This window comes from Notechis scutatus, chromosome 1 (assembly GCF_049901735.1).
Source record: "Notechis scutatus isolate UNSWTSFEM ecotype Mainland chromosome 1, rNotScu1.2, whole genome shotgun sequence".
NCBI lineage: Eukaryota > Metazoa > Chordata > Lepidosauria > Squamata > Elapidae > Notechis > Notechis scutatus.
The window spans coordinates 110,208,265-110,233,359 of record NC_142009.1 but is presented as its reverse complement, the minus strand read 5'-3'; the positions used below and the strand labels follow the sequence as shown (position 1 = coordinate 110,233,359).

General features: G+C 36.8%; 1 protein-coding gene across 1 annotated transcript in view; it reads right to left on the bottom strand.

Moving 5' to 3' along the window:
* USP45 (ubiquitin specific peptidase 45) overlaps window positions 1–25,095 on the bottom strand; it is a 79,797-nt gene that overhangs the window by 24,073 nt on the left and 30,629 nt on the right. The window contains exons 7-9 of the mRNA XM_087942966.1: window positions 24,393–24,488; window positions 20,535–20,665; window positions 4,357–4,444 (exon numbers count right to left, since the gene is read on the bottom strand). Coding sequence (XP_087799092.1) covers window positions 4,357–4,444; window positions 20,535–20,665; window positions 24,393–24,488 — 315 coding nt within the window. The remainder of the gene's footprint in view (window positions 1–4,356; window positions 4,445–20,534; window positions 20,666–24,392; window positions 24,489–25,095) is intronic.

Genomic DNA, 25,095 nt, shown 5'->3' with positions numbered 1-25,095 from the left:
AAATACCAATCCACCCAACTCAAGTTTCCATCCAGACCCACCCAGTTTCCCCACAAATCAGACTGCAACTTCCATCAGTCAATGCCATTAGAAAACATCTGGAAAGACCTAAACTGGAGAAAGTTTCCCTATTTTATTATAAAGCCTACTGTTGTCCGAAAACCCATTTCTTCAATAATGATGCAATTTGTGTATTTTTATAAAATGCATCACTTCTGGAATGGTTTAAAAGAGGATTGCTGCTTGCATCAAGTATACACAGAGAAAAACAAGAAAATATTGAAATCATCAGCAGAAAGAGAAAATATCTCCACATGGAAGAAGAAAACTAAATCCAGTTTTAGTGAGAAAAGGAAGAAGAGGTTCCTTTCTTTGCAGGATAACATATATCCCTGTGAATTGGCTAACAGACAGGGTTAATGTTACAAAGACAAAAGAACATAAAAAATTACAAAAGATAAATTGAACTAAGATACCTACATTTATCTAATTTTTCCAAACTGTACTGGAATGGTGTCATTCCAATTTGAAAGACATGAAATTATGATAAAAATGTAATCTTGGACTCTTTTACTTGAGCATTTGTCTTTCAAAAATATTAAAATATTAATATTAATGCGATATATTTGGAGCTAAAATAAGTCCTAAAATTGGGCAGGGAAAATACTGGGCAAGAACAAAAATTACACTGGATATTTTTGTTATTAATATATATGAAAGTAAGATTCAGGACAGACATCATTAAAAAAATCCATACAAAAAGTTTTAACATTAAAATGTATGTTACAACTGGGCTGTGATTATTGCATAGACCTCTGTGCTTGTAATTAAATCATACATGACTGCATTTTAAAAATAGGTCTCTATAAAGTGACTTCTCATATATGTGAATAAAATCTGTCTCTATCACCATCAGACAAGAAACAAAATATATAATTGTATTTATAATCAAGAAACAGATGATGGGTATAACCTGCTTATATACTACTGGTTTAATGATACAATGATGAATATATTGTGAAATATATTCGAACTGGTCTATCAAATGAATGTCTATTTCACAAATACTTGCCCTAGCTATTAATTCCCAATGCCTCAAAGATTTTTTCTGTTCATCTTAAATCCAACAACATATTAAAAAGAATCCATCCATGAAACTAAATAAATAACTCATGTAAATGGTGTCATAAACAATTCTGCATACAAAAGAAACTATCTTTTCACTGACATGACTGCATTGATTTATATCAAAAAGACAGATTTTTAAGGGTTTGAGTGCATCAGACATTAATAAATTAACCAGCCTTGGTATAAAGCATTCCCATAAGTGGGTAAGGGGACCCTATGCAACATTGCCTGAATTACAAACATTTTGAAACTTGGTTAACTGATAAGTATTAATTTATCTAGACCCTACATTTATAATAATGCAGGAGAAAGCAATTATAAGTACAAGTCCATCAACAAGACATATCACTAAGATAACTGTCTCACAGCTTCAGATTAGGTAACCACAGATCACGCTGTGGCTCTAAAATAAGAAAATTTAATTTAAGTGCTTATTATTTCTAATGGTTGTTTATTATTGAAAACAGTTCTTATTTTTAAAAAACTCCACAAGTTTACAAAAATACTTTTTTTTCAATTAGTCGTGCAGAAATATAGATAGCTCGGAAAGATGGGATAATATAGAACCATAAAGTAAACAAAAGCTGACCCAAAGTGAATCCTTATAGGAACCATGTTTAAGAGAGACACGAGAACAGAGTGCTTAGTCGTTCTAATCGGTTTTAAAGGATTCTGGTGGCAGACAGACTGCTGGAGGCTTTCTTCAATTAAAAAAAAAAAAAGTCACCATAGTGACACTCTCTAACAATAGTACAATTAGCAGCTGTAGTATTCCCATGACAGACAATGTTACTCAGGTTTGTTCAGGCTGGCACAACTGTCACTGCTCACAAGATGGTCCAGATTCTGACATTCTCCGTTTGCCATGATCATATAGAAACCTGAAAAGTGGGAGGGGAGGGAGGGGAGCGCAACAGCTTTTATTAGTAATGCCCCTTGCTATGAAGCCTGAGGTAATAAAATCTCCCATTTGCTATATTGCTCCTTTACAGTGAAATATGGGTTTAATTGTTGATGCAGGCTCAACATTTGTGCTCCTTAAAGGGAAAGGAAGAAGGGAATGTGGGATTTTGGGCAATGATGAAAAGGGATGATAGGATCATTTTGATTTATCTCTACTAATGCAGTATCAGATAGTGCTCTTTTGGGAATTACAATTTTTCCTACTATATAATTTCACAATGGGCTAAAATCAAGATAGTTATCTCCCTCTTTCAGACTCTCACCTTTATATATGATCTTGCAAATGAAATTATCAGCCCCAAACACATTTAAAACAGTGCTCATTGTGATGAAGAAAGTATACAGAATTTGAGGCTGTGGAAAGTGGAATGGGGAAAGTGGAATTTCTGCTCAAATTAAATATATAATTTGTGAAGCTTCAAAAGTTTATAATTAAGCTATATAACACAAAACATTGATAAATAAGAACCATCTTATATTTGACAATCCAGCGATTTTAACGGATGAATATAGCATGACAGAATAGCAGAATGGGATATACATAATTGAACTGATATCGGTAATTTAGATCACCTGATCTAGATTATTCAAGCATGATTAAGGACTATCTGTGATCTTTAATGGCATAAAAGCAGCATTCTAAATAGTATTCTACAAGTTGATGGGCATCTAATATAACTGGCACAAAAAGTGGTATCACTTCATCAGATTGTCAGGCATCCATTAGCATTCCAGGCCACATTTTTATTATTGATTGTGGAGTTTAGATGCTAGAGTCAAAAGCAGTCCAATGTAATGTACTACCACACTTATATAGCCAGTATGAAATTAAAGATCCTGGGTAATATCAAAATAACTAAATTAATAAGTTCAGTTATGTTCAATAGAAGAGATTCAGAGTTTTATTCTACCACTGAGGGTTAGGACAGAAGAGGCATTTTAATCATTGTCCTATCTCTTTCCAGGTTCCAACACTATTCTAGTAAGTTCTCCCCCTCAAATCTTTGGAAGAGAAGTTGAGGGAACATAAAGGGTAGGATGAATAGCAATCTACTCCATTCAACCAGTAGAAAAACTCCAGTGGTTCAATAGCCACCAATTGAATAAGGCATACTTCTGTCCATATTCAGAGGGGGCGGGAAATCTCTATAGGATAGTAATCAAAGCACCACTGTTTAAGGGTTTGTAAGGAAAGAAAATATCATAGATCAGGGGTGGGCAATTATTTTCCCAAAGGGTCACATGAGAGGCCAAACCAATAGAGCGTAAGCATTCATATAGACACATTATGTAAACTAAACTAAATGAAAATAAATAGCAGTCACCTTCAAAATAAAAGCCACCCTTGCAGGCCATGCAGGAACAGCCAAAGGGCCGGATATGGCCTGAGCTCTGTCATAGATCATATACTGTATTATTCAGACAGCTTAGATTCAATGTATTCTTTCAAATAAAAAAAGCAACAGAAATTCACAGCTAGACTGCAGAACTAGAGAGAAAAAAATTTCTGGTTGAAATTATTACTGCTTCTGTTTTAGAAGCTGCTGCTTTAAAGCCTCGAATTTAAAAGATAGGAGGGGAGGAGGACTGGGAAAATAGTGCAGATAGGCACTTTGACATTTAGCAAATGAGTTAGCAAAGTCAAAGATACAACTGCTATAGTCGTGCTTTATAAACTCCCATTTTAAATAAATATTTTAAAATGTGATTGACAGGTACACTGCATAGGGACATTCATTCAGGAAATCAGTCAGGCTGCTTATAATTCTTTTATAAGTATACATAAAAGAAATTGGACACAGAATAGTTTAGAAATTACCTACCATCAATAAATGTTTTTATTACATTATTATAATATGTATTATATTACAATGTAAAAACAACAGCATAGAACAGAAGAACTTTGAGTGAATCTCTAAACACAGTAAAATATGAGAGCAAATTTAAGTTTGATTTGCAAAACAAATTCACATAGCAATCAGACAGTATTCAATAAATTTAAGTTTGATTTGCAAAACAAATTCACATAGCAATCAGACAGTATTCAATTAATAAACATTTAAAATTAATAAATGGAAGAATTGACTACTACACCAAAACAGTGTCATAGTCATCATCAGTACTACACTGAAGACCTGCAATACATCTTAAAGATGCAGATCAAAGCAAATCATTTTCTTAGTATATAGCATAAAATAGCACTTTAAAAAAAAAAAGAAATAATTTGAGTCAAACTGGTGCTTTTATCAAAAATAAACACGTCACCTTTGTTTCTTCTATTCTCATTGCATCCAACAAGTAGTGGAGCACCTCCTGGCTGTCCTGTTGTTGAAATCCTTTAAACCGAGGGGCCCTGCAGAGGGGAAAATGGACAGTCTCTGGAGAAGGAGTTATAAGGCTTAAAAGTAGAGGTTTAACATGTACATGCAAACATATGTTCAAGAACAATGATGCTGTGAGGGGCAGAGAGAAAAACAATATTCAGAAAGAGGGTGAGAAACACAGATCAAAGTGTGAGAGAGATGGACAAAACATGGAAAGTACCTTTAGTTTCCAAAAAGACTCTAAATGTGAAATCTGGTTGAAAGATGACAAGTCTTAATGTGTGACAAAAATGGCAGATTATTCTCTTCCAGCTGGACCACCATGAATGTAAGCAACATAGAATAAGGTGTTCTACTGGCATAGGGAAGACCAGGTTCTTATCAATTCTCCACCATGGAAGGTTACTTTGGCCAGTCACTCCCTTGCAGCCCAGTTTATCTCAGGGTTGTCATACCATAATTATACATCAGGTCATCTGCTATGTGATTGTGGTAATTTTTGCAGAATTTTCTGCCAGAAGGGTTACTTGGGTGGGCCACCAACTACCTGTTAAGCCCCATGCTGCAGGTCATAATCCACAAAGCAAAACCATTCAACCGCGGACCTTTAATACAAGTAGTCCTCAACTTACAACAGTTTGCTTAGTGACCATTCAAAGTTACAACAGCAACTTGAAAAAAGCAACTTGTGACCATTTTTTCACACTTACGATCATTTCAGCATCCCCATGGTCACGTTATTTACATCTGGATGCTTGACTGCCGACTCACATTTATGATGGTTGCAATGTCCTGGGGTCATATGATCCCCTTTTGCGATCTTCCAAAAGCGAAGTCCATGCGGAAACTAGATTCACTGAGCAACATAAATTTTGGGCTCAATTGTGATTGTAAATTGAGGACTATCTGCACAAGAATTAGCTGTAAGTTATAGAATCTTGGAAATTGCAATAGGAACTTCCAGCTTTCTTTTACTAAGGAGTTCATCAAGGCAAAATCTCTGAATGTTCTGAATTTCATCTTCTGGGCATTCTTTAACCCAGCCTGAGTTGCCATCTATTAATGAACTTCTTTCCCATTTTTTATTTTGATTTAAGTTCCCCCATCTCTTTCCCAGCTTCCTCAAAACTTCTCACACTGCCCAAGCATCTTGCCAAAAAAATTACAGAGTATTTTAGCGTATATTGTCCTAGATAAGATCTAATCAAATTGATACCATGCTATGAATGTGTGGTTTTTATTTTCATTTTGTTCTCACAAATCAACAGAATCACTCTGATTTTTTAAGACAGGCATTGACTCAACCATTCTGATGGCTGGGAAGCAGTGCATCAAAGAGCCCAACTGTTTAATTTAGCTGCTAGCCCAATCATTGCATTTCTATAAACAAAACTGGAAGATGAAAATATGATACTTATCATTTCACCGAGTCACTTGTGATAAAGAATACTACAAGGTGACCAGGCAGGAAAGTTGAGATTTATTTTTATTTTTTTAGATTGATGAAGGTATATGTCAGGGAAGTGCTAGTAAAGCTTTTGAGCTTATCTGTGAAACTGGAAAGATCAGTCACATTTTAATATTACAATCCTAAATGCAACATCGTTTTTTAAATTCTTCCTGGAAAAGGAAGGCCGCTTTCTTATTGGAAGAATGGATGTTGCTATTCAATCAATTTTTATGACCATCCAACTCACAAACTGTGACTCTGGAAGGCTAACACAGGATGATCAAAACCAATTCAAAAACGTAGTATAGAACAAAGACATGACAAAATTAAAATTAAAATGTTCCCCAATTCTTCCTTTCTCAGACAGACTGTCACCCTAAATATGGCTGCCAACTAGTCATCTATGGTTATACGAGAAGAAAAATAACCGTGTTTTGTTGCTGTTATCACCCTAAATAACTCACCTGATTATGACATCGAACATGTAAACAAGCTAAATACATTACTAACATGGGCTGCATCCTGCCCATACCCTTTTATCTTTCTTGGTGATTTCAATCTACCTCATATTGACTGGACCCTAAATGATTGTACAACTGAAATCATACACACAACCTTCTACAATGCTATTGTTAGGGTTTGGGAATTAACCCCTAGCAGAGTATTGCAGCAGTAGTCAAGCCAGGAAGCCAAAGGAGAGCGGAAGGGCCCCAGAGTATACACACACTGAACACAAACACTGTTTGTAGTTTAAATAGTTTTTAATCCAGTTAGAGTTTAAGCATTGTCATTCAGTCCATTAAGTCATTCACAGTATTTCCATCCAGTAAGACTCACTAGTATAGTCCAAGTTAAGAGTCCTTGCAATATCTTTATCAGCCGATAAAGATATCTTCTCCTCCTCCGGTTTCACTCTCCAGAGAAACAAACGCTGGATATTCAGTAGAATTACGCAGTAATCAGCAAACAGTAGCAAACAATAACATTTCAGTCACAGGCACTCACAGTCAGTAATCACAGTTAGTCACAGCAGCACACAGTTACAGCCAGCTACAGTTCACAGTAACTCACAGTAACAGCCAGTTAGCTTTCCAGCTTCTAATGCTTCCTTATATTGTAACTTCTAACCGCACCCTTAATCGGCTAATTGCCTGCTGCATTGTGCTTAAAGTGATAAGCACTTAAACCATGATATCTAAGTTTTATATATTTATTCACCCAAACCATATTTGGTATCAATGTTATACCTAACATACTCCCCTTTTGGGTGAAATAAATATATAATACCTTACAATCTTATTCCATATTTTTCACAACTCTCCTGGTGCTTACTGGCACCTTGGGCTTTAGTAAAATTATCAGCTAAATTGTCCTCCGACATACAGTACTCTAGCTGAATCATCTTACTTCTTACAGATTGTCTCACGTTTAGGTATCTTAGATCTGTATGCTTGCTTCTTGTTTTTACTCCAATATTTGTGGCCATTTGAATTGCTGCCTGATTATCTTCATGTATAATTATAGGATAATCTACAGTTATACCTATATCAATTAACATTTGTTTATACATTATTAACTCTGTACATAACAATGATAAACAGGAGAATTCTGCCTCCATAGTAGACAAACTTATATGCTGTTGTCTTATTGACTTCCAGCCTATTAATGTATTACCCAGCATTATGGCTGTTCCTGAAGTCGACTTTCTAGTGTCTCTTTCTGATGCAAAGCTAGCATCTGCATAAGCACACAGAATTAAATCACCCTTTGGTTCTAAATACAATGAATAATTCATTGTCTTTTAAGATATCTTAATATCCTCTTAGCTGCAATCCAGTGTCTTTCACATGGTGCAGAATTGAATCTAGCCAACTGATTCACGCAGTATGAAATATCTGGTCTAGACCAATTACTAATATAACTCAAACTACCAATTAAAGATTGATAAATCACCTTGTCAAACTCAGGGCTTTGTACATCAGTGTTGCTAAACTCCTGACTCATTGGAGTCTTAGCCGGCTTACAAAGCTCCATCTTGTAATCTTTTAGCAATTTGCTTATCTTATCTTCCTGAGATATTTTAAAACCTTTCCGTGTTTTCTTTATATTCAAACCGAGATACTTCTTTATCTCCCCTAATTGCTTGATCTTTATTCTCTTTCCTAATGATGCTATTATTTTATTTGCTTCATCATTAGTTTCAGTTATCAATGCAATATCATCTGTGAATAGTAATAATAATGATACTTTCCCATTTGTCTCCCTCTTAAACAGACATGGATCAGCTAAACCAGCTTTAAATCCTATATTGTCTAGTTCCTTTACAATATACTGGTTCCATTCATAGCCTGATTGTTTAAGACCATAGAGACTTTTCTTTAACAACCAACAATCATTATTATCCTTATTTTCACTTTTAATACCAACAGGTTTTTTCATATAAATAATATGTTTTAATGGGGCGTGCAAGTAAGCAGTTTCCACATCTAGATGGTTAACTATATAGTTTTTACTAGCTGCCCACACTAAAGCTGCTCTCAAGGTTGCTGCCTTAAGACTAGGTGCAAACACCTCATCGTAGTCATTAGCATTCTGCCTAAAACCTTGGGCTACTAACCTTGCCTTATGGATTAAATTACCATCTTTATCTATTTTTACCTTAAATATCCATTTGCAGCTAATGGATTTCTTTCCTACAGGTAATTTGGCATTTTCATACACCTTCATATCTCTTAATGAATTCAGTTCCTTATTCATTGCTGCATACCATCTTTCTTTTTCCTTAGTAGGATACTTTTTAATTTCTTCTACAGAATTAGGAACTTGATTAATCTGGCACACTGTGTTAGCCTGGTACCTATCAGGCGGTTTAGATACACGTGTAGTTCTTCTGGGAATTACAGGGCTTACAGGAGGACTTTGTTGAACTACTACCTGTTCATCTTCCTCATCCTGTTCAGCTATTGAATCTGTTTCTTCCTTTATGGGCACTATTTCATCCTGTATTTGTCTCTTTACTTTATTTTTAAAGTTACAGGGATAACTAATGGGATTTCTATAGGATTCAATAATTACATCTTTATTGGCATCCTGTTCTAATTTCTCCCATCCTTCATGTTCTAGAAATTGGGCACTAGCACTACATAACACTTTAGATGTGCCTTTCTCCCAAAATCTATATGCCCTATGGTTTGCCTGATAACCAACGAAGAAAATCTTTAGCTCTATGTTGCCCTTTTTTCTGAGTTGTGCAGGAATATGCACCCATGCTGGTGCACCAAATGTGTGCAGGTAACTTAGATCAGGTTTCCTGCCATGCCATCTGGTGAATGGTATTTCACCTGTTGTTGTATTAACAACGTTGTTCAATATGTTATTAGCACACATTGTAGCCTCCCCACAAAGAATCAGGTAACCCAGAATCATTTAACATTGTTCTAACCATTGCCTGTAGTGTTTGGCCTCTTCTTTCAATAAAAGCGTTATGTTCTGGCCTGTATGGAGCAGACTTCTTATGCTCTATTCCAGCTACTTTTTAGTCTGTTCTGGAATTTGTTATTAATAAATTCGTGCCATTATCTGTCACCAGGGTTATCATTTGCCTTTTAGACTTTCTTTCAGCAAACCTTAGCCAATTGAAAAAATGTTGATATGTTTCAGTTTTGCTTTTCATTAAATAGCAAAACCCATATCTAGAATAATGGTCCATAATGCTCAGTATATATCTAGCACCCCCATACTGGGTTTCTTAGGACCTATTATGTCTGCAAATACTACTTCTAAAGGTTCTTTTGTTTTGAAACCATTTAGTCTATTTGCAGGCAATACTTTGCTCTTATCTTCACAGCAAACATTACAACGCAAATATTTATCACAAGGTTTTAACCTTATTCCTTCAGATAACTCAACTGTTCGTTTTAGCATTTTAAAATTTACATGCCCCAAACGTCTATGCAATAAATGGATACATTCATCATGAGGCTTTATATTATTAAATACAGTTTGAGCCTCCCCTTTCTTACTATTATCTAAGACATATAATGTTCCATTTAAAGCTGCAGTTACCCTTTTGTTATCTTTTTCAATTATGCAATTATTATCCTTAAAAGTAATTACATAACCTAATTTATCTAATACCCTTACTGAAAGCAAATTAAACTTTAGTTGCGGTACATACAACATTTTTATATCCTGGTTTATGTACGGACAGCGTGCAAAACCTTGACCTTTCGCTTTCAGGTTCCAGCCGTTAGCAAGTGATATATGTTGAGAACTTGTAGACATTTTTATAAATTTTGTCTTATCTCTTGTGATGCAGTGGGATGCGCCACTGTCAACCACCCATAAATTATTCTTCACATCAGAGTTGCTAAACGTGGCTAGTTCAAATGCTTTCTTTGGCTTTTTATATTCTGGCTTTTCTCTTTTTGCAGAATCTTGCCAAATGTCCTCTGCCTCCACAATTAAAACACTTTTTAATTGTGTATGCCGTCGAAGATAAATTCTCTTCTTCCAGGTGCTTTACTTTTCTTATCTGGTTTCTTTCAAGCTTTGAAGATAATTTCTCTTCTTTTTATCTTCTCTCAGCTCGTCACGCTCACGCCTTCTTCTGGCTTCTTCTAGTAGCCTGCCTGTAATCTCGGTTAATGAGAGGCTTTCTTTTGGCAATACTTCCAACGAAGTCACATAGTCATCATAGCTTTGATCTAATGAAGATAATATTATGTAGACTTGTTGCAGTTCATTAAATATAAGCTCTTTTTCTTGCAAATCTTGAAAAATGCTCTTCATACAGTTTAAATGAACTAACATATCTCCATTCCTCTGAAGATGCGTTCGAAAAAGCTTCCGTGTAAGATTTATATGTGCTCCTACACTGTCCCGAACATAAATCTTCCTGAGGTTCTCCCAGCAGTTTGCAGCATTTTCTTCTCCACGAATATGGACAAGCTGCTGATCACAAAGAGTCAGTCCTATGATGCATAAAGCCTGCTCATTTTTCAGTTTAAAGTCTTGTAACTTTTCGTTATCATCATCATTAGCAGGATCCCAGCTACTCACATCTGGTGGGTTTGCTATAATGTCCCACAAACCTTCTCTACGTAGAAGTAAACTACATTTCATTGACCATGAAACATAGTTTGTTCCATCCAGCCTGGATAACAAATCTGGGACTGGAACAACTAGTAACCAACAACACTAGACTAAACAACTGCCTCGATCTCATCTTCTGCAATAGTTTGAATTTAATTTCACGGAATACAAACTAAAGAACCCTTTTCCAGTAGTGACCACAATATGATTGACTTTTGTCTCAACATACGTCCACACAAAAATCACCACAATGATGTAATCCCCAATTGTAACTTCAAAAAGGCAACTATGATCTTATACATAACGATCTCTCATCCCTTGATTGGCAATCTCTATTCACTGGATGCAATACTGTTGAAGACCATTACAACATATTTTTACTTGAAGTCAAAAGAGTCATCAAACTATATGTACCAACAACAACTCCCAAAACAAAACAAAAAAGCAGATTACCCATATCAATAAGGAAACTTCAATCCAAAAAGAGATCACTCTGGCGGAAAAACAAATCTGGTCACGTTGCCAATTTCAAAAACCGATACAAAAATTTATGCCACCAGATAAAGACCGAATGCACCAATTATCACATTAAACAAGAGGAAAACCTTCTAAGCACCAATTCCACCCGTGCTGTTTACAATTTTGTAAACAACAAACTAAAAGACTCAAGGTCCATCCTCCCTTGATAGGACCTGATGGTAAAGACTGCAACGACGACACCATTAAAGCCAACCTCTTTAACACATTCTTCGCTCAGTATTTGTAAACAGCAATGGATCATGCCCAGTATTTCCTAGCATACTACAGATAACAACAATGATCTAATACATATCGATTTCACAGAAGACAATGTTGAAAAAGCACTACGCAATCAAAAACCATCTCTATCTATTGGACCGGATGGAACATGTGCCTACTTCTTAAGAAAGCTATCCACTGTCATAGCCAAACCTCTAAGCATAATCTTTGAAAATCTTTCAGAACCAGCTCCTTGCCTAACCTATGGTCACAAGCCACAGTCATCCCCATCTTCAAAAAGGGAGACCCAAGCCTAGTTGAAAATTACAGGCCAATCTCCTTATGCTGCGCACCTGTAAAGTCATGGAATCAATTATTAACCAATCCATCATCCTCCACTTAGAGACAAATAACCTACTCTCCAATAAACAATTTGGTTTCAGAAAAAAACTATCCTGTAATCTGCAACTCTTACACTGCAAAAACATATGGATGACACAACTCGACCAGGGCAAAGCAATAGACGCAATCTACATAGACTTCTGTAAAGCCTCTGATTCAGTGGTACACGACAAACTACTCCTAAAAATAAAATCCTATGGTATCTCTGGACAACTGAATAACTGGATAGAAGCATTCCTGTCAAACAGACAACAAATGGTCAAAATCGGGAGCGTCCTATCAAATCCAGTACCTGTCAATAGTGGTGTTCCCCAAGGCAGTGTTCTAGGACCAACTCTCTTCATACTCTACATAAACGACCTCTGTGATCATATTAAGAGCAATTGTGTTCTCTTCGCTGATGATGTAAAGCTGTTCAATACCACAGACAATACTGCTACCCTACAAAAAGATCTTGACTATGTATCAGAATGGTCAAACAAATGGCAACTTCAAATCTCAACAAATAAATGCTCTGTCTTACATATTGGCAAAAAAATCAGAAAATAAAATACAAGCTGAATAGTCAAGATCTTGTTGATGACCCATGCTCTGTAAAGGACCTTGGAATACTCACCTCTAATGATCTAAGTGCTAGAGCCCACTGCAACTACATAGCCAAAAAGGCATTAAGAGTTGTTAACCTAATCCTACGTAGCTTTTTCTCTGGTAATATCACACTACTAACCAGAGCATACAAAACATTTGCTAGACCAATACTCGAATACAGTTCATCAGTCTGGAACCCACATTACGTATCTGATATTAGCACAATTGAGAAAGTCCAGAAATATTTCACAAGAAGAGTTCTCCACTCTCTACTCGTTGTAGAATACCTTATGCCACCAGACTTGAAATTCTAGAACTAGAAAACCTTGAATTCGCCCGTCTTCGGTCTGACTTAAGCATGGTATATAAAATCATACATTGCAATGTCCTACCTGTCAATGAATACTTCAGCTTCAACCATAACAACACAAGAGCACACAATAGATACAAACTCAAAGTAAACCGCACCAAACTTGATTGCAGGAAATACGACTTCAGCAATAGAGTGGTCAATGTCTGGAATACTCTACCCCGACTCTGTAGTTTCTTCCCCAAACCCCAAAAACTTTAACCTTAGACTGTCTACTATTGACCTCACCCCTTTCCTAAGAGGCCTGTAGGGGCGTGCATAAGCGCACCAACGTGCCTACCGTCCCTGTCCTATTGTTTCTCTTATTCTTTATTTTTCTTATATGTACCCATTTCATGTATTCACAACTATGTATACATTTATACTTATTATCTTGTAAACAATTGGCAAATCAAATAAATAAATAAATAAATAAATTTAAAAAATATAATGTTGTTATTACCCTAAGTAATTAATTTAAAAAATATTCATTTGAACTCAGATTTGTCCTCTTCTAGCTGTCTTCTACATGTTTCTTCTACCACCTCCTCTCCCAGAGTTTGCCAGTAAACTAAGGAACTCTATGGATCAGTGGTGGGATTCAAATTTGTTTACTACCGGTTCTGTGGGTGTAGCTTGGTGGGCGTGGCAGGGGAAGGATACTGTAAAATCTCCAGTCAGAGGTGGTATTTGCCGGTTCTGCAAACTACTCAAATTTCCGCAACCGGTTCTCCAGAACTGGTCAGAACCTGCTGAATACCACCTCTGCTCTGGATGCATATATAGTTTTCTCAGATGCAGGTAATCTAAGACTGTCATCACCCCCTTATTCCAGGCAATGACACCCCCAAATTCCCTGTGAAACCCTAAGATCATACGAGGACCTAGAGGAAGACCAAGTTAATAAGTCTTTTTTGAGGAGCATAGTTTTATAAAGTGTTTTTTAAAAGAATATAAAGACTAATACAAGCTAATAAGAAGTGAGAAAAAGAAAAGGAAAAAAAATCAAAGATAAGCCCAAAAACGTAACAAGGGGGAGAGGGGATAAAGGTAAAAGAAAAATAGAAAAAGAAAAAGGATACAAAGAAGAAGTTTCTGATCTTCTTTACAGTACTTGCAAGTATAATTATAACTTTACCTCTTACTCTACAGTTACAAAACTGTTGTCTTTTTTCTAGAAGCTCTTCTGTGTAATCGCCAAAACCATACATCAGAAACTTGTTTTTTTCTGTTCCTTTCACATTTTGAATGGAACAAAAAAAAAAAACAAGTCTTACTCCCTGTAGTGAGGAGTAGGTACAGGGAACTCAAAATGACCTGATAAAGATGAATAGCAATGTTGACTTCAGATCACAGATCACACCAAATAAAAACCTGATCTAATTCTAGGTCAGGTCTAGGGTGACAATTCATTCCCCTGCTTTGCACCTAAAGAGAGCAGAATTAAGTCCTCTAAAACAGCAAGCAGCCAACTAGGAAACTGTCACACAGCACAAAGGCCAGTAGAGTAACAGCTCTCCCATCTAATCAGCAGGGTCTGGTGTCTGCTTATGTGGGGAAACAAGGCAAAAGCTACCAGAAACTCAAGGATGACAATAGCCATTCTACCACCCCTGTGCTTGGGTCCATGGGTTACACACCCAACAGGGCACATTTCCAAGGGGTCTTTCCCTTCCATACTAAGCCAAGTTTTAGCAAGGCATGTCAGGTCAGCTCCAGACCTCCAAGGTCCCTTCCAACTCTATTATTCTGTCATTCACTATTAATCCATGGGTGTGAGAGAGCTCATTACAGTCTAAACTGCAATTCATCAACAGCTAAAAGCTCAGAGCCCTGGATCTTGGGGGCCAAGTCCAGGAGCCAGGAACATGGAACCAATGCATATACACCAACACCACTTTCCCTATGAGTGACCCATCCCTGCCTCCCACCATTTCTCCTCTTGCCCATCACCAGCAAATTTCCAAGTTGCCCTTTCTTTGCACTGACTAGTGGAGCATGGCATATGCATATAACTGTTGTCTGTCCTTTTCTATATTTGGTGTAGGCTACAACTGACAGAACAGAGCTTAAGGGTGCTTTCCAAAAAACCCAGACTATGAGAAGAAAGAACATATTGCTAGCTTAGTGGAGTTTTCAATAAAATTTCAGGGAGGCCAATTTTTATTTGCTGCCTAAGGAAAGATGTTCTGAACAGTAGTTTTAATGTATGTCAGCAACTTGTCCTATACACAATAATTGCATTTGTCATTTGCCCTGAGAGGACCTTTTCAATAAAGACCTTAGGTAGCTTCACATATTAATAACTATAAGAGAGAAAATAATATTTACAAAAGAATCCAGAGAAGAAAATGGGGCAGTTTCCAAGCACAGCTTCAAAACTTCAGAAATCAAAGAAGGTCCTATGCTACAGAAGAAATAGCTATCACATTTCCTCAAGTTCTATAAAAGTTCTACCATATCCTTGATAATCCCCAGAGACATTGCTTTTAGGAACGATTGAGACCAGGAGTATTAACCTACAGTCTCAGTGCAAATTTCACGTAGCCTTTGGCCCAATTTTCAAAAATATTTTGCAAGCCTTTTGTTCAGCAGTTTTTGTTCTATGGAAAAGAATTCTAAAAACAACTGAGCAAACAGGAAAAGAAAGAAAGGAGAAAAGAGAGAAAGAGAGGAAAGTAATTCTTATTTCTGGCTCTCTCACTATTTTCAGTTTTTTGTATTTTTATTCTGCCTTAATAGATTTGATTGTGTGCCATCAAGTCATTTTCAACTCACAATAAATATATACAATAGTTAGGTTTTTCTGCACAACAATCTATTTCTAACCTGATCTTTCAACTCTTCCAACATCACCACTCTAAGTCCATCTACCTTCTTACAGGTCATCCTTTTCTTTTCTTTTTTTTTCCTTCCATCTTTCCCAGTATTAGAGCGCGAGAGCCTGGTCATTTATGCCTGAAGTAAGAACCCTGATTTGTAGAATAGAATAGAATAGAATAGAATAGAATAGAATAGAATAGAATAGAATAGAATAGAATAGAATTCTTTATTGGGCAAGTGTGATTGGACACACAAGAAATTTGTCTTTATTACATATGCTCTCAGTATACCTAAGAAAAAATTAAATACATTCATCAATAATCATAAGATACAATACTTAGTAATAGTCATAGATTACTAATATGCAATCAAAACATACTAAGAAAACAAATAAAACAATATAAATTATAAAGATACAAGCAACACGGTTATAGTCATAAGTGGGAAGAGATAGATGATAAGTGGGAAGAGATCAATGATCCATTTGTTTATTTTCTTGTCTGTCTACCAAATTTTCAGGACTCTTGATTGATGATGATTTGTCAATGCCAATGGTGTACAACTGGTGCTCCAGTTGTTTTTGGATTGCACTATCAAAGTGCCTATTATTATTACTTTTCCTTTCTTTTGCCACTTCTACTTGAAGGTCTTTGTATTTTGTGATTTTTCTCCAGTTCTTTCTCTCCTATTCTGCTGTTTCCTGTACTACAACATCCACTATCCCAGGGGTGTGAAACTCAAAGCCTGTGGGCCGGATCTGGCCTGCGGGTTGCTTAGATCTGGCCTGCAGGGCTGCCCTGGAAACAGTGAAGGATGGGCCCTCAGTGCCTCTGCCAGTGAAATCAGGCTCCTGAGCTCCATTTTTGGCTGCAACAGCCTCCCACAACCCTCTGCCAGTAAAAACGGAGCTAGGGAGGGCCAACCCTCCCAAGCTCCATTTTCGCCGGCAGAGGGTTGCAAGAGGCTGTTGCAGGCAAAAAATGGAGTTTGGGAGCCCGTTTTCGCTGGCAGAGTGTTCAGGCCACCACAGGCACCCCAAGGTGATGTCAAGCTGGCCACACCCACCCTGGCCACGCCCACCCTGGCCCCTCAAGGTCAAACACAAGCCTGATGTTGCCCTCATTAAAATCAAGTTATCCAGACTTTTTTTGTCTTTATTATCAACAATTGTTAAATTTGGGGTGTTACATGGCAGACATCTGTTATTACATGTTATTACTATTATTACTATTATTATCATAATGTCCAGTACAATTTAAATACATTTTAGATAAAATGAAAAGGATTTTTTCTAATAAACCTTGAGAGAAAACTAAAATAAGATGGGAAATATGCGGAGCAGGGGAACAGAAGCTGTAGTCCACATTGATATGTTTGGATTTGACAACTAAAAGATGTGCATTCCTCTCCCCTTGAAAATATGCTTCCAGGAAAATCCCTAGCAAAAATGGAGATTCTGGAATGGTTGACTGAACTGACCACTCCCAGATGACTTGACATATGGAAGCCAGTGCCAACATGATACAACCTGTTGTATGGCGTTAGAGAATGAATAACTGAACAGGTTGAATTACTGTTAATGGCCATAAGCAGTGAAGGATGATTAAGACAGCTATGCCACACTTATTCATGTTTATTATCTTAATACTCAACTTTAGAAAAACATAATTATCTGAATATGATCATTCTATTGTATATTGATTTTAAAATGTATACTCATTTTAAATCAAGTAGATTATTAGATAACCTGTCTGTTGCATAGTAATGCCGTGATTCAATTTCCTTTTTAAACATGCAGCATATGCTGTGTAAACATTAACTACAAATAAAATTAAATGCAAAAAATCATTTCTATTTGTTCCCCTACAAAGATTAAGTTCTACATTTTTTTAGTGTGGCTAAGAGATAAACAAATTACAAAAAAAATTCAGAATAAAGTGATATTGTAGAACACCGAAAAGAATGAAAAGAGATATTCCTTTATTAAACCATAGATTATCACTTGTTCCTGAAAAAAATCCTGTAAACTATTTATTTTATGATAACACGTCATCTACTCTAGCCTAAAATTTACAGCTGTAACTCAGGCTCCAGTTTCAATGATAAAAAAAACAAAGAATCTTGCTAATTACTCAGTCAGAGCCTGAACTGATTAATTTATTATTAACATCAGTCTCATATTCTATGGTAGTTCTAGCGGAATATTGAAAAGGCCTGGCCTATGTGCTTTAGAACACACTTGCTTGAAAAAGAACTTTGTTACTTTCAGAAAAATTGCTTTTAGATGTTATTTATTGAACAATTTCACAATCCAGAAAACATAATTTAAAAATAACTGCATTTGTGTTTTTCACATAAGCAGAACCTGAGCTTAGCAGTTCTATTTCAGCAATTGATATGACATCTTAATAAGATCATTTTGTGCTTGCCAGTGGAAAGATATCAAAGGAGGTCCTAACTGGATTTTGATTGGCAGGGAATTACAGATCTAAAAGTAATTATCAAAATTGCTAAACACCCTTTTGATAATGATGGAACTGAGATAGCAATAGCAACAGCACTTAGATTTATATATTGCTCTATAGTGCTTTACAGCACTTTCTGAGCAGTTTATAATATCAGCGTATTGTTCCCAACAATCCAGGTCCTCATTTTACCAACCTCAGAAGGATGGAAAGCTGAGTCAACCACTCTAAGCCTTATCTCAGAAGAGATAAATGTCTCTCTTGGGCAGAAACATGTGAGTACTTCAACTCCCAGAATTCATAGCAATGGTGATGGTTGGGAAAATCTTGGAGTTGAACATTTGGATGGTGCCATGACTGATGATACAGTATTGAGAATTAGTGTAGACCTATCAAAATATTTTTATCCTCCCTCTCTAATAATCTAGAAAGAATAATATTGGAAAAATTCTACTACTTGGTCTATTCTCTCTTAGTTCCAGGTTCGTGGAGAAAGAAGTCAGAGATTCACTACCAATGGATCCTTTGGGTTAAAAATAAATAACATATTTTATACCGTGTTTCTCATAAAATAAGGCCAGGTCTTTTTTTTTTTTTTGAGCCCCGAAAAAATGGCTAGGACGTCTTTTCGGGGGTGACTTAATTTCCTCCCCCATACGCACCCCAACCTAGAGCGCCCCAAGCGCACTCAGATCTCCACAAGGCTGCTTCTATTGGCCGATGAAAGCTCCCTGAAGGCAGAGTCACCAGCTGCTTCTATCAGCCGGTAGAAGTGGTGTTGTGCAAAGGTGAGTGCGCATGGGGTGCTCTAGGTGGGGGTGTGCATGGGGGAGGAAATCTACTGGCTGGTAGAAGCGGCCTCGGGGCGAGATCCCACGTGCAGTCCCCTCGCCACAAAACCATTTCTATCAGCCGATGGAAGCTCCCCGAAGGCAGAGTCACCAGCCGCTTCAGGGCGAGGCGTTGCTGCCCGCGGAGTGCTCCTGACAGGAGCGCCCCACACACACTCCCCTCGCCACGAAGCCGTTTCTATCAGCCGATGGAAGCTCCCCAAAGGCAGAGTCACCAGCCGCTTCTATTGGCCTATAGAAGCGGCATCGGGGCCAGCATCCACACGCAGTCCCTTGCCACGAAGCTGTTTCTATCAGCCGATGGAAGCTTCCCAAAGGCAGAGTCACCATCCACTTCAGGGCGAGGCATTGCTGCCCGCGGAGTGCTCCTGACAGGAGTGTGCATGGGTGCTCGCCCCCAAGGCCGCTTTTACCGGCCAATAGAAGTGGCTGGTGACTCTGCCTTTGGAGAACTTCTATCGGCTGATGTTCTATCAATAGTAGATTGGGGTATTCTATCCTAGCCTACCTGCAGGGCACTCCTAAAGGCAAGTTTTCTCCCTCCCCTTCCCCCCCCATTTCTCTTCACCTCGTGTAGTTTTAACGAACAATGTGAGAAATGGCGGGGAAACGCATGGATTAAATAGGCCTAAATTTTGGGGGCTTAATTTCACCTCATGCCTAGAAATCATGCTGGGCTTTCCTATTGGTGAAGGCCGTATTGTTGGAGAAACATGGTAATATCAGAATAAACATTAAATAATCACCTACTGATTATTCATTTACTAAGGAAACTCTTACTTAGCAATATTAAAGCAGTAAAATTATAATAATGATGGAAAGTAACCCATTCTATTTCTGTGAACATTTCACATAATTTAGAAATCTATACAATCAGGAGTATGATCACCGTAATACCCAATTTCACAATTTCTGTCAGCTGCAACAGGTAAAAGAATACTTTACTTAAAAGTATATAAATGTTTGATGAGCCGCTAAGCCTCTAGATAAGTCAAAAGTCTGCATCCCTAATATTCAGAATAGTGGAAACAAACAAAAAGGAGCCTGTAGTTATGCACACAATCTGTCTTAGCAAAATGTCCAACAGCTGCAACACTAAAAAAATTAACAGTACCAGACACTAAACAGTTGCTATGGAAAGAGAAATTGTCTGTTTTTTTGCTTTTGTTTAAAACTTATTGTAGGTTATTAATACCTAGGAAGGGGGTCCTCATAACAAAATGCAAATGCTTACTGTTTTAAATTTTAAATTTAAATTTAAATTGAAATACCGTAAGACATATTAATTAAATCACTTTAAATTTAAATAGGTAAATACTTTCCACATGGAAGTTACTACTGATAGAAGAGTGTCCTTACTTCTGGCAGAGCTGGTTGAACAAAATTTTAGGAGAAAGAGGACCTTTCCCAGCATCTTTCATGCTATGAAGGAACAGGAGCATGGCTGAAGTCAGGGATCCAGGATTTGAAAGATTCACTACCAATGGATCCTTTGGGTTAAAAATAAATAACATATTTTAATACACGATAATAACCCCCGGTATGTATGTTTAAAGTAAACATTTCATTTCAATTCAATATTATATAAAAATACTTCTATTCAGATAGTAGGAGCTCTGCTAGCTCTTCCCCAGCCTGCCCCATCTGGCATGTTTTCCAGATCTATTCTAAAGTATCTCACAAACCTGAAACAGAGGCAGAATCTTCCCCAGAACTTCTTTTGATTAAACCTATGATTTCAACTTTAAAATGGGCTGATTTTCTTATTGTTGTTGCAATGGCAACAATTTTGGCAGAAGGAACATTAGAGTGAAGCAACATTTATCAATGTAGAGAAACAATATATAGGACAAAATACAAATCTAATACAAATCTAAATCAAAAACAAAATACAAATCTAATGAAGAAATACATTTTTGCAGGGGGGTGGGAATCAAGATTGCTATTAGATAATTCCATCTAGTTTCTCTAGATGACATGGGTGGTATGTACATCACATAAATAAATAAATAAATATTTAGCCATATGCAAGTGCCATAAGGGCTTTTCAACGTGATTTTTAAGTATTTAGTGTCTAAAAACATTTGATAATGAACTCCAGCTACAGTATATTGACTCATAAACTAATGGCATTAGAGGAATTGAAAGGATGACATTTTCATTTCTTTTTCCTAAGAGAGAGAGAGAGAGAGAAACTAAAGCAGGTTTCATTCAGCAAAGTGTCCAAATAGTAATCATGGGGTTTGAGCAGTGGCTTAGTGCAACCAGGTAAGTCAGAATAAAAGTGTGTTCTGTGCCATCCTCTGTTTAAAGAAGACTTTCAATCTATGGAACAAATGGTGATGCATTGCACTCCTGCTTGGAGGCAGGGAAAGAAGGAAATGATTTTTGTCATTCATATTCCTCCTAAATCCTTTGGTGCCACACCTTCCCAGATGGTCCCCCAAACTCACAGTCCAAAGGGGGAAATGGGAAAAACAATCTTTCCCCAACTAGAATACTCCTTGAGCACAATTCTGCTGATTCAAACTCTAATGCTAACTACATAAGGATATGACTCATTGTACACTAGAAAAACAATCATGCAAACATTAAGAGTGCTCCTTGTTGGCTTCCAGTTTGAGCTTCTTCGGCGACAGACCGAAACCTCATTTCTGTGAGGCTTCGATCCGTGCTCGCCGCTGGAGCGCCCCGAGCCGGCTGGTTTCGGGGCTAAGCCACCCCGTAGAGGTGGTGAAGAAGTGGAAGACTGACTGCAGGGTTGAGGAGAGCCGCATCTCTCCTCCCCAGCTGGCCATTACTCCCTTTCCCGAAGGCGGTTGTAGCAGTGGTCAGAAATGGCCACCACAAAGAAGAACTCGACCGGAAAAGAATGTGCAGGAGGAAGATAAGAAGAGAAAGTTTTGGTTGACCAGGTCAAACAGCAAAAGCAACAAATAAGGTATCCTGGAATTGAAACTATTTAAAAAAAACAATAACATTGTTCCCTAAGAAGATTTTTAAGCTGCGAAGGAGAGAGAAAAGGGAAAAGATTTGGGTTTTTTTTCTCCTTTTCCTATACTGACAGCTAAGAGACTTAAGCAAGAAATTGGAAAAAAAATCCACTTTGACATCAATAGGCATTTAATGCTGAAAATAAAAAGTCAAAGAGATAATAAAGATTTCTGGATAATTAAAAGCTTTTGAAAACAGGAAAGGAGAGAAAAAGAATAAAAGGGCAGGATCTGGAAGGGAGGAGACTGCCTGGAATTAAAAAGAACTTACAGCAAAATCTCAACAAGACTTCCAAAAGATACCTTTTAACTGAAATATCGCATCAAAAACCCCAGGAAGAGAAAGTGAAAAAAGAAATAAGAATAAATAACTTGGGACTATTTGGATTACTTGATGATTTCTGGATTTTTGGTTATTGTATTTGAATGACTAAAATCAATCGGGTGGTTGTTTAAAACTGTTTAAAATGGCTCCACTTTTAGAAGAACTGAAAATGGAACTTAAAAAGTACAAAGAAGATGCACAAGAAGGAAGAGGTTCTTTTGGTTTCGTATTTCAGTTTTTAGAAATGGAGATTTGGAATTATGAGAAACAACAAGAAATGCCTGCAGAACAAGAAGATTGAGACAAAGAAGAAGCCATCTTTAATGAACAAGTAATCTTAGATGGGGGGGGGAGGAAAGGGGGGGAAAGAGAATGGAAAGTTTAAGATTGGGAAAAACAACTCCAAAAAAAATAGAGTGAAAAATAAGTATAAAATCAGAAAGCAACAGAAGAGGGAAATGCAGAAGAGAGAATTAGAAGTAGAGAGACAAGGGGGTAAAAAGGGGAGGGAGAAGAAGAGAGGGAAGAAAGGAAAAGAAGTCATAAAGGACAGAAACAAAATATAGAGAAACAGGGCCTATTTAGAGATAATGGGTGAAAATTTAATGGAAAAAGGGATTCTGCAAAGGTACATAAGATAGTATTGTTATATTAGAAACAGAAATAATTTTAGAAAATATGAAACAATATATGATTAAAATGTTTGATAAAATAGCTATCGTAATTCAATGGAATGCTTGTCAATAAATAAATGTAATAAAATGAATATTCAATGATTTACAAAACATATGTGAAGAGAAATAAGGGAAAAATTAATTATGGAGATTATATGTGTCTTTAAGGAAGTATGATATTTAATTGAAAAGAAGTGTTAAAGATGTTAAGATTTTAATGATTATTAATGATAGAACTGAATTGGAATGGAATGAGGGTTTATAATTACATATATTTATGATCTTTTTTTTTAAAGAATATAGTGTGTATTATAAGAATGTACCAAGCAGAATTCGATTGGAAGTTATGTATTATGTATTATATTGAAGGTCATAACGTTAAGGTATATATTGAAGTTTAAATAAGAGTTGAATGGATGTAATTAAAAGATATAAAGGTGTCATACTCCAATTAGTAACTACAGGAGAAAAAATTTTTAATGAGAAAAGATAATATGAAATTGAAACAGGACAGACAAAAGTATAAATATAATGATTTGAATTGAGATGAGATAATCAAAATAAAATTGAGAAAATTAAAAGAGGGGAAAAACTATATAGAAAATGTAGAATAGTATAAGATATGGAATAGAACACAAAAAGGAGCATGAAATTGAGTTTTGTGTCTGTATAAAGAAGTTCAACCCGGGACCATGCTATTTTCAAAAAAGATGTTTTACTTGTATTTTGTATGTGTGAAAACCCAAATAAAACTTTATTAAAAAAAAAAAAAAGAGTGCTCCTTGTTATGGTTTTTAGTATCCACACCAGTGGTGGGATAAAATGTTTTTTACTACCGGTTTTGTGGGTGTGGCTTGGTGGGCGTGGTATTGCTTGGTGGGGGTGGCTTGGTGGGCATGGCAGGAGAAGGATACTGCAAAATCTCCATTCCCACCCCACTCATGGGGGAAGGTTACTTTAAAATCCCATTCCCTCCCCACCCCACTAACCTGCTTTCCAGCTCCATTCTCCTGTGCCGGGCAACAAAAGAAGACCAAGCTGATCAGCTGGAACTCAGGATGCAGAGAATAGATGGGGGTGGGGCCAGTCAGAGGTGGTATTTGCCTGTTCTCTGAACTACTCAAAATTTCCGCTACCGGTTCTCCAGAACTGGTCAGAACCAGCTAAATACCACCTCTGATCCACACAAAGTAATGCTCAGAGTTTGGTTCAAGAGAATGCTTACCAGTTGGGATGCTGGGCTTTGAGCTATTTTTAGCTTTGTCCCCTTTTCTTTCATTTCACACATCAGCTCACTTAACATGTGTGTCTGTGCCAAATTCTAAAACAAAATGGAAAAAAAGCTATAAATAATGAGCAATTGGACTAATACAGTGAATTTTTTTTTACTGAGTTGCTTTAAGCTACAGAATGTATACAGGTAGTCCTCAACTTACAACAATTCATTAAGTGACCTTTCAAAGTTACAGTGTCACTGAAAAAAGTTATGACCGTTTTTCACACATTTTACGATCATTGTAGCATCCCCATGGTCATGTGATCAAAATTCAGACGCTTGGCAACTGAGTCATACTTATGAGAGTTGCAGTGATCCAGGGTCATATGATCCCCTTTTGTGACCTTCTGACAAGCAAAGTCAATAGGGAAACCAGATTCACTTAATAACTATGTCACTAATTTAGCAACTGCAGCGATTCACAGGAAAAGTCATAAAATGGGATAAAGTTCACATAACAAATGTCTTGATAGCCGCAAAAATTTGGGGCTCATTTGTGGTCGCAAGACGAGGACTACCAGTCTTCCATGGCAGTTGCTTGACTGGATTGTGGTACTTGTATCTATTGAGCAAAGCTTGTCATATTTTAATTAATGTGTCACTGCCTGTATCTCATACTATATATCTTTTAAAAGGCAATATCAAGACCAAG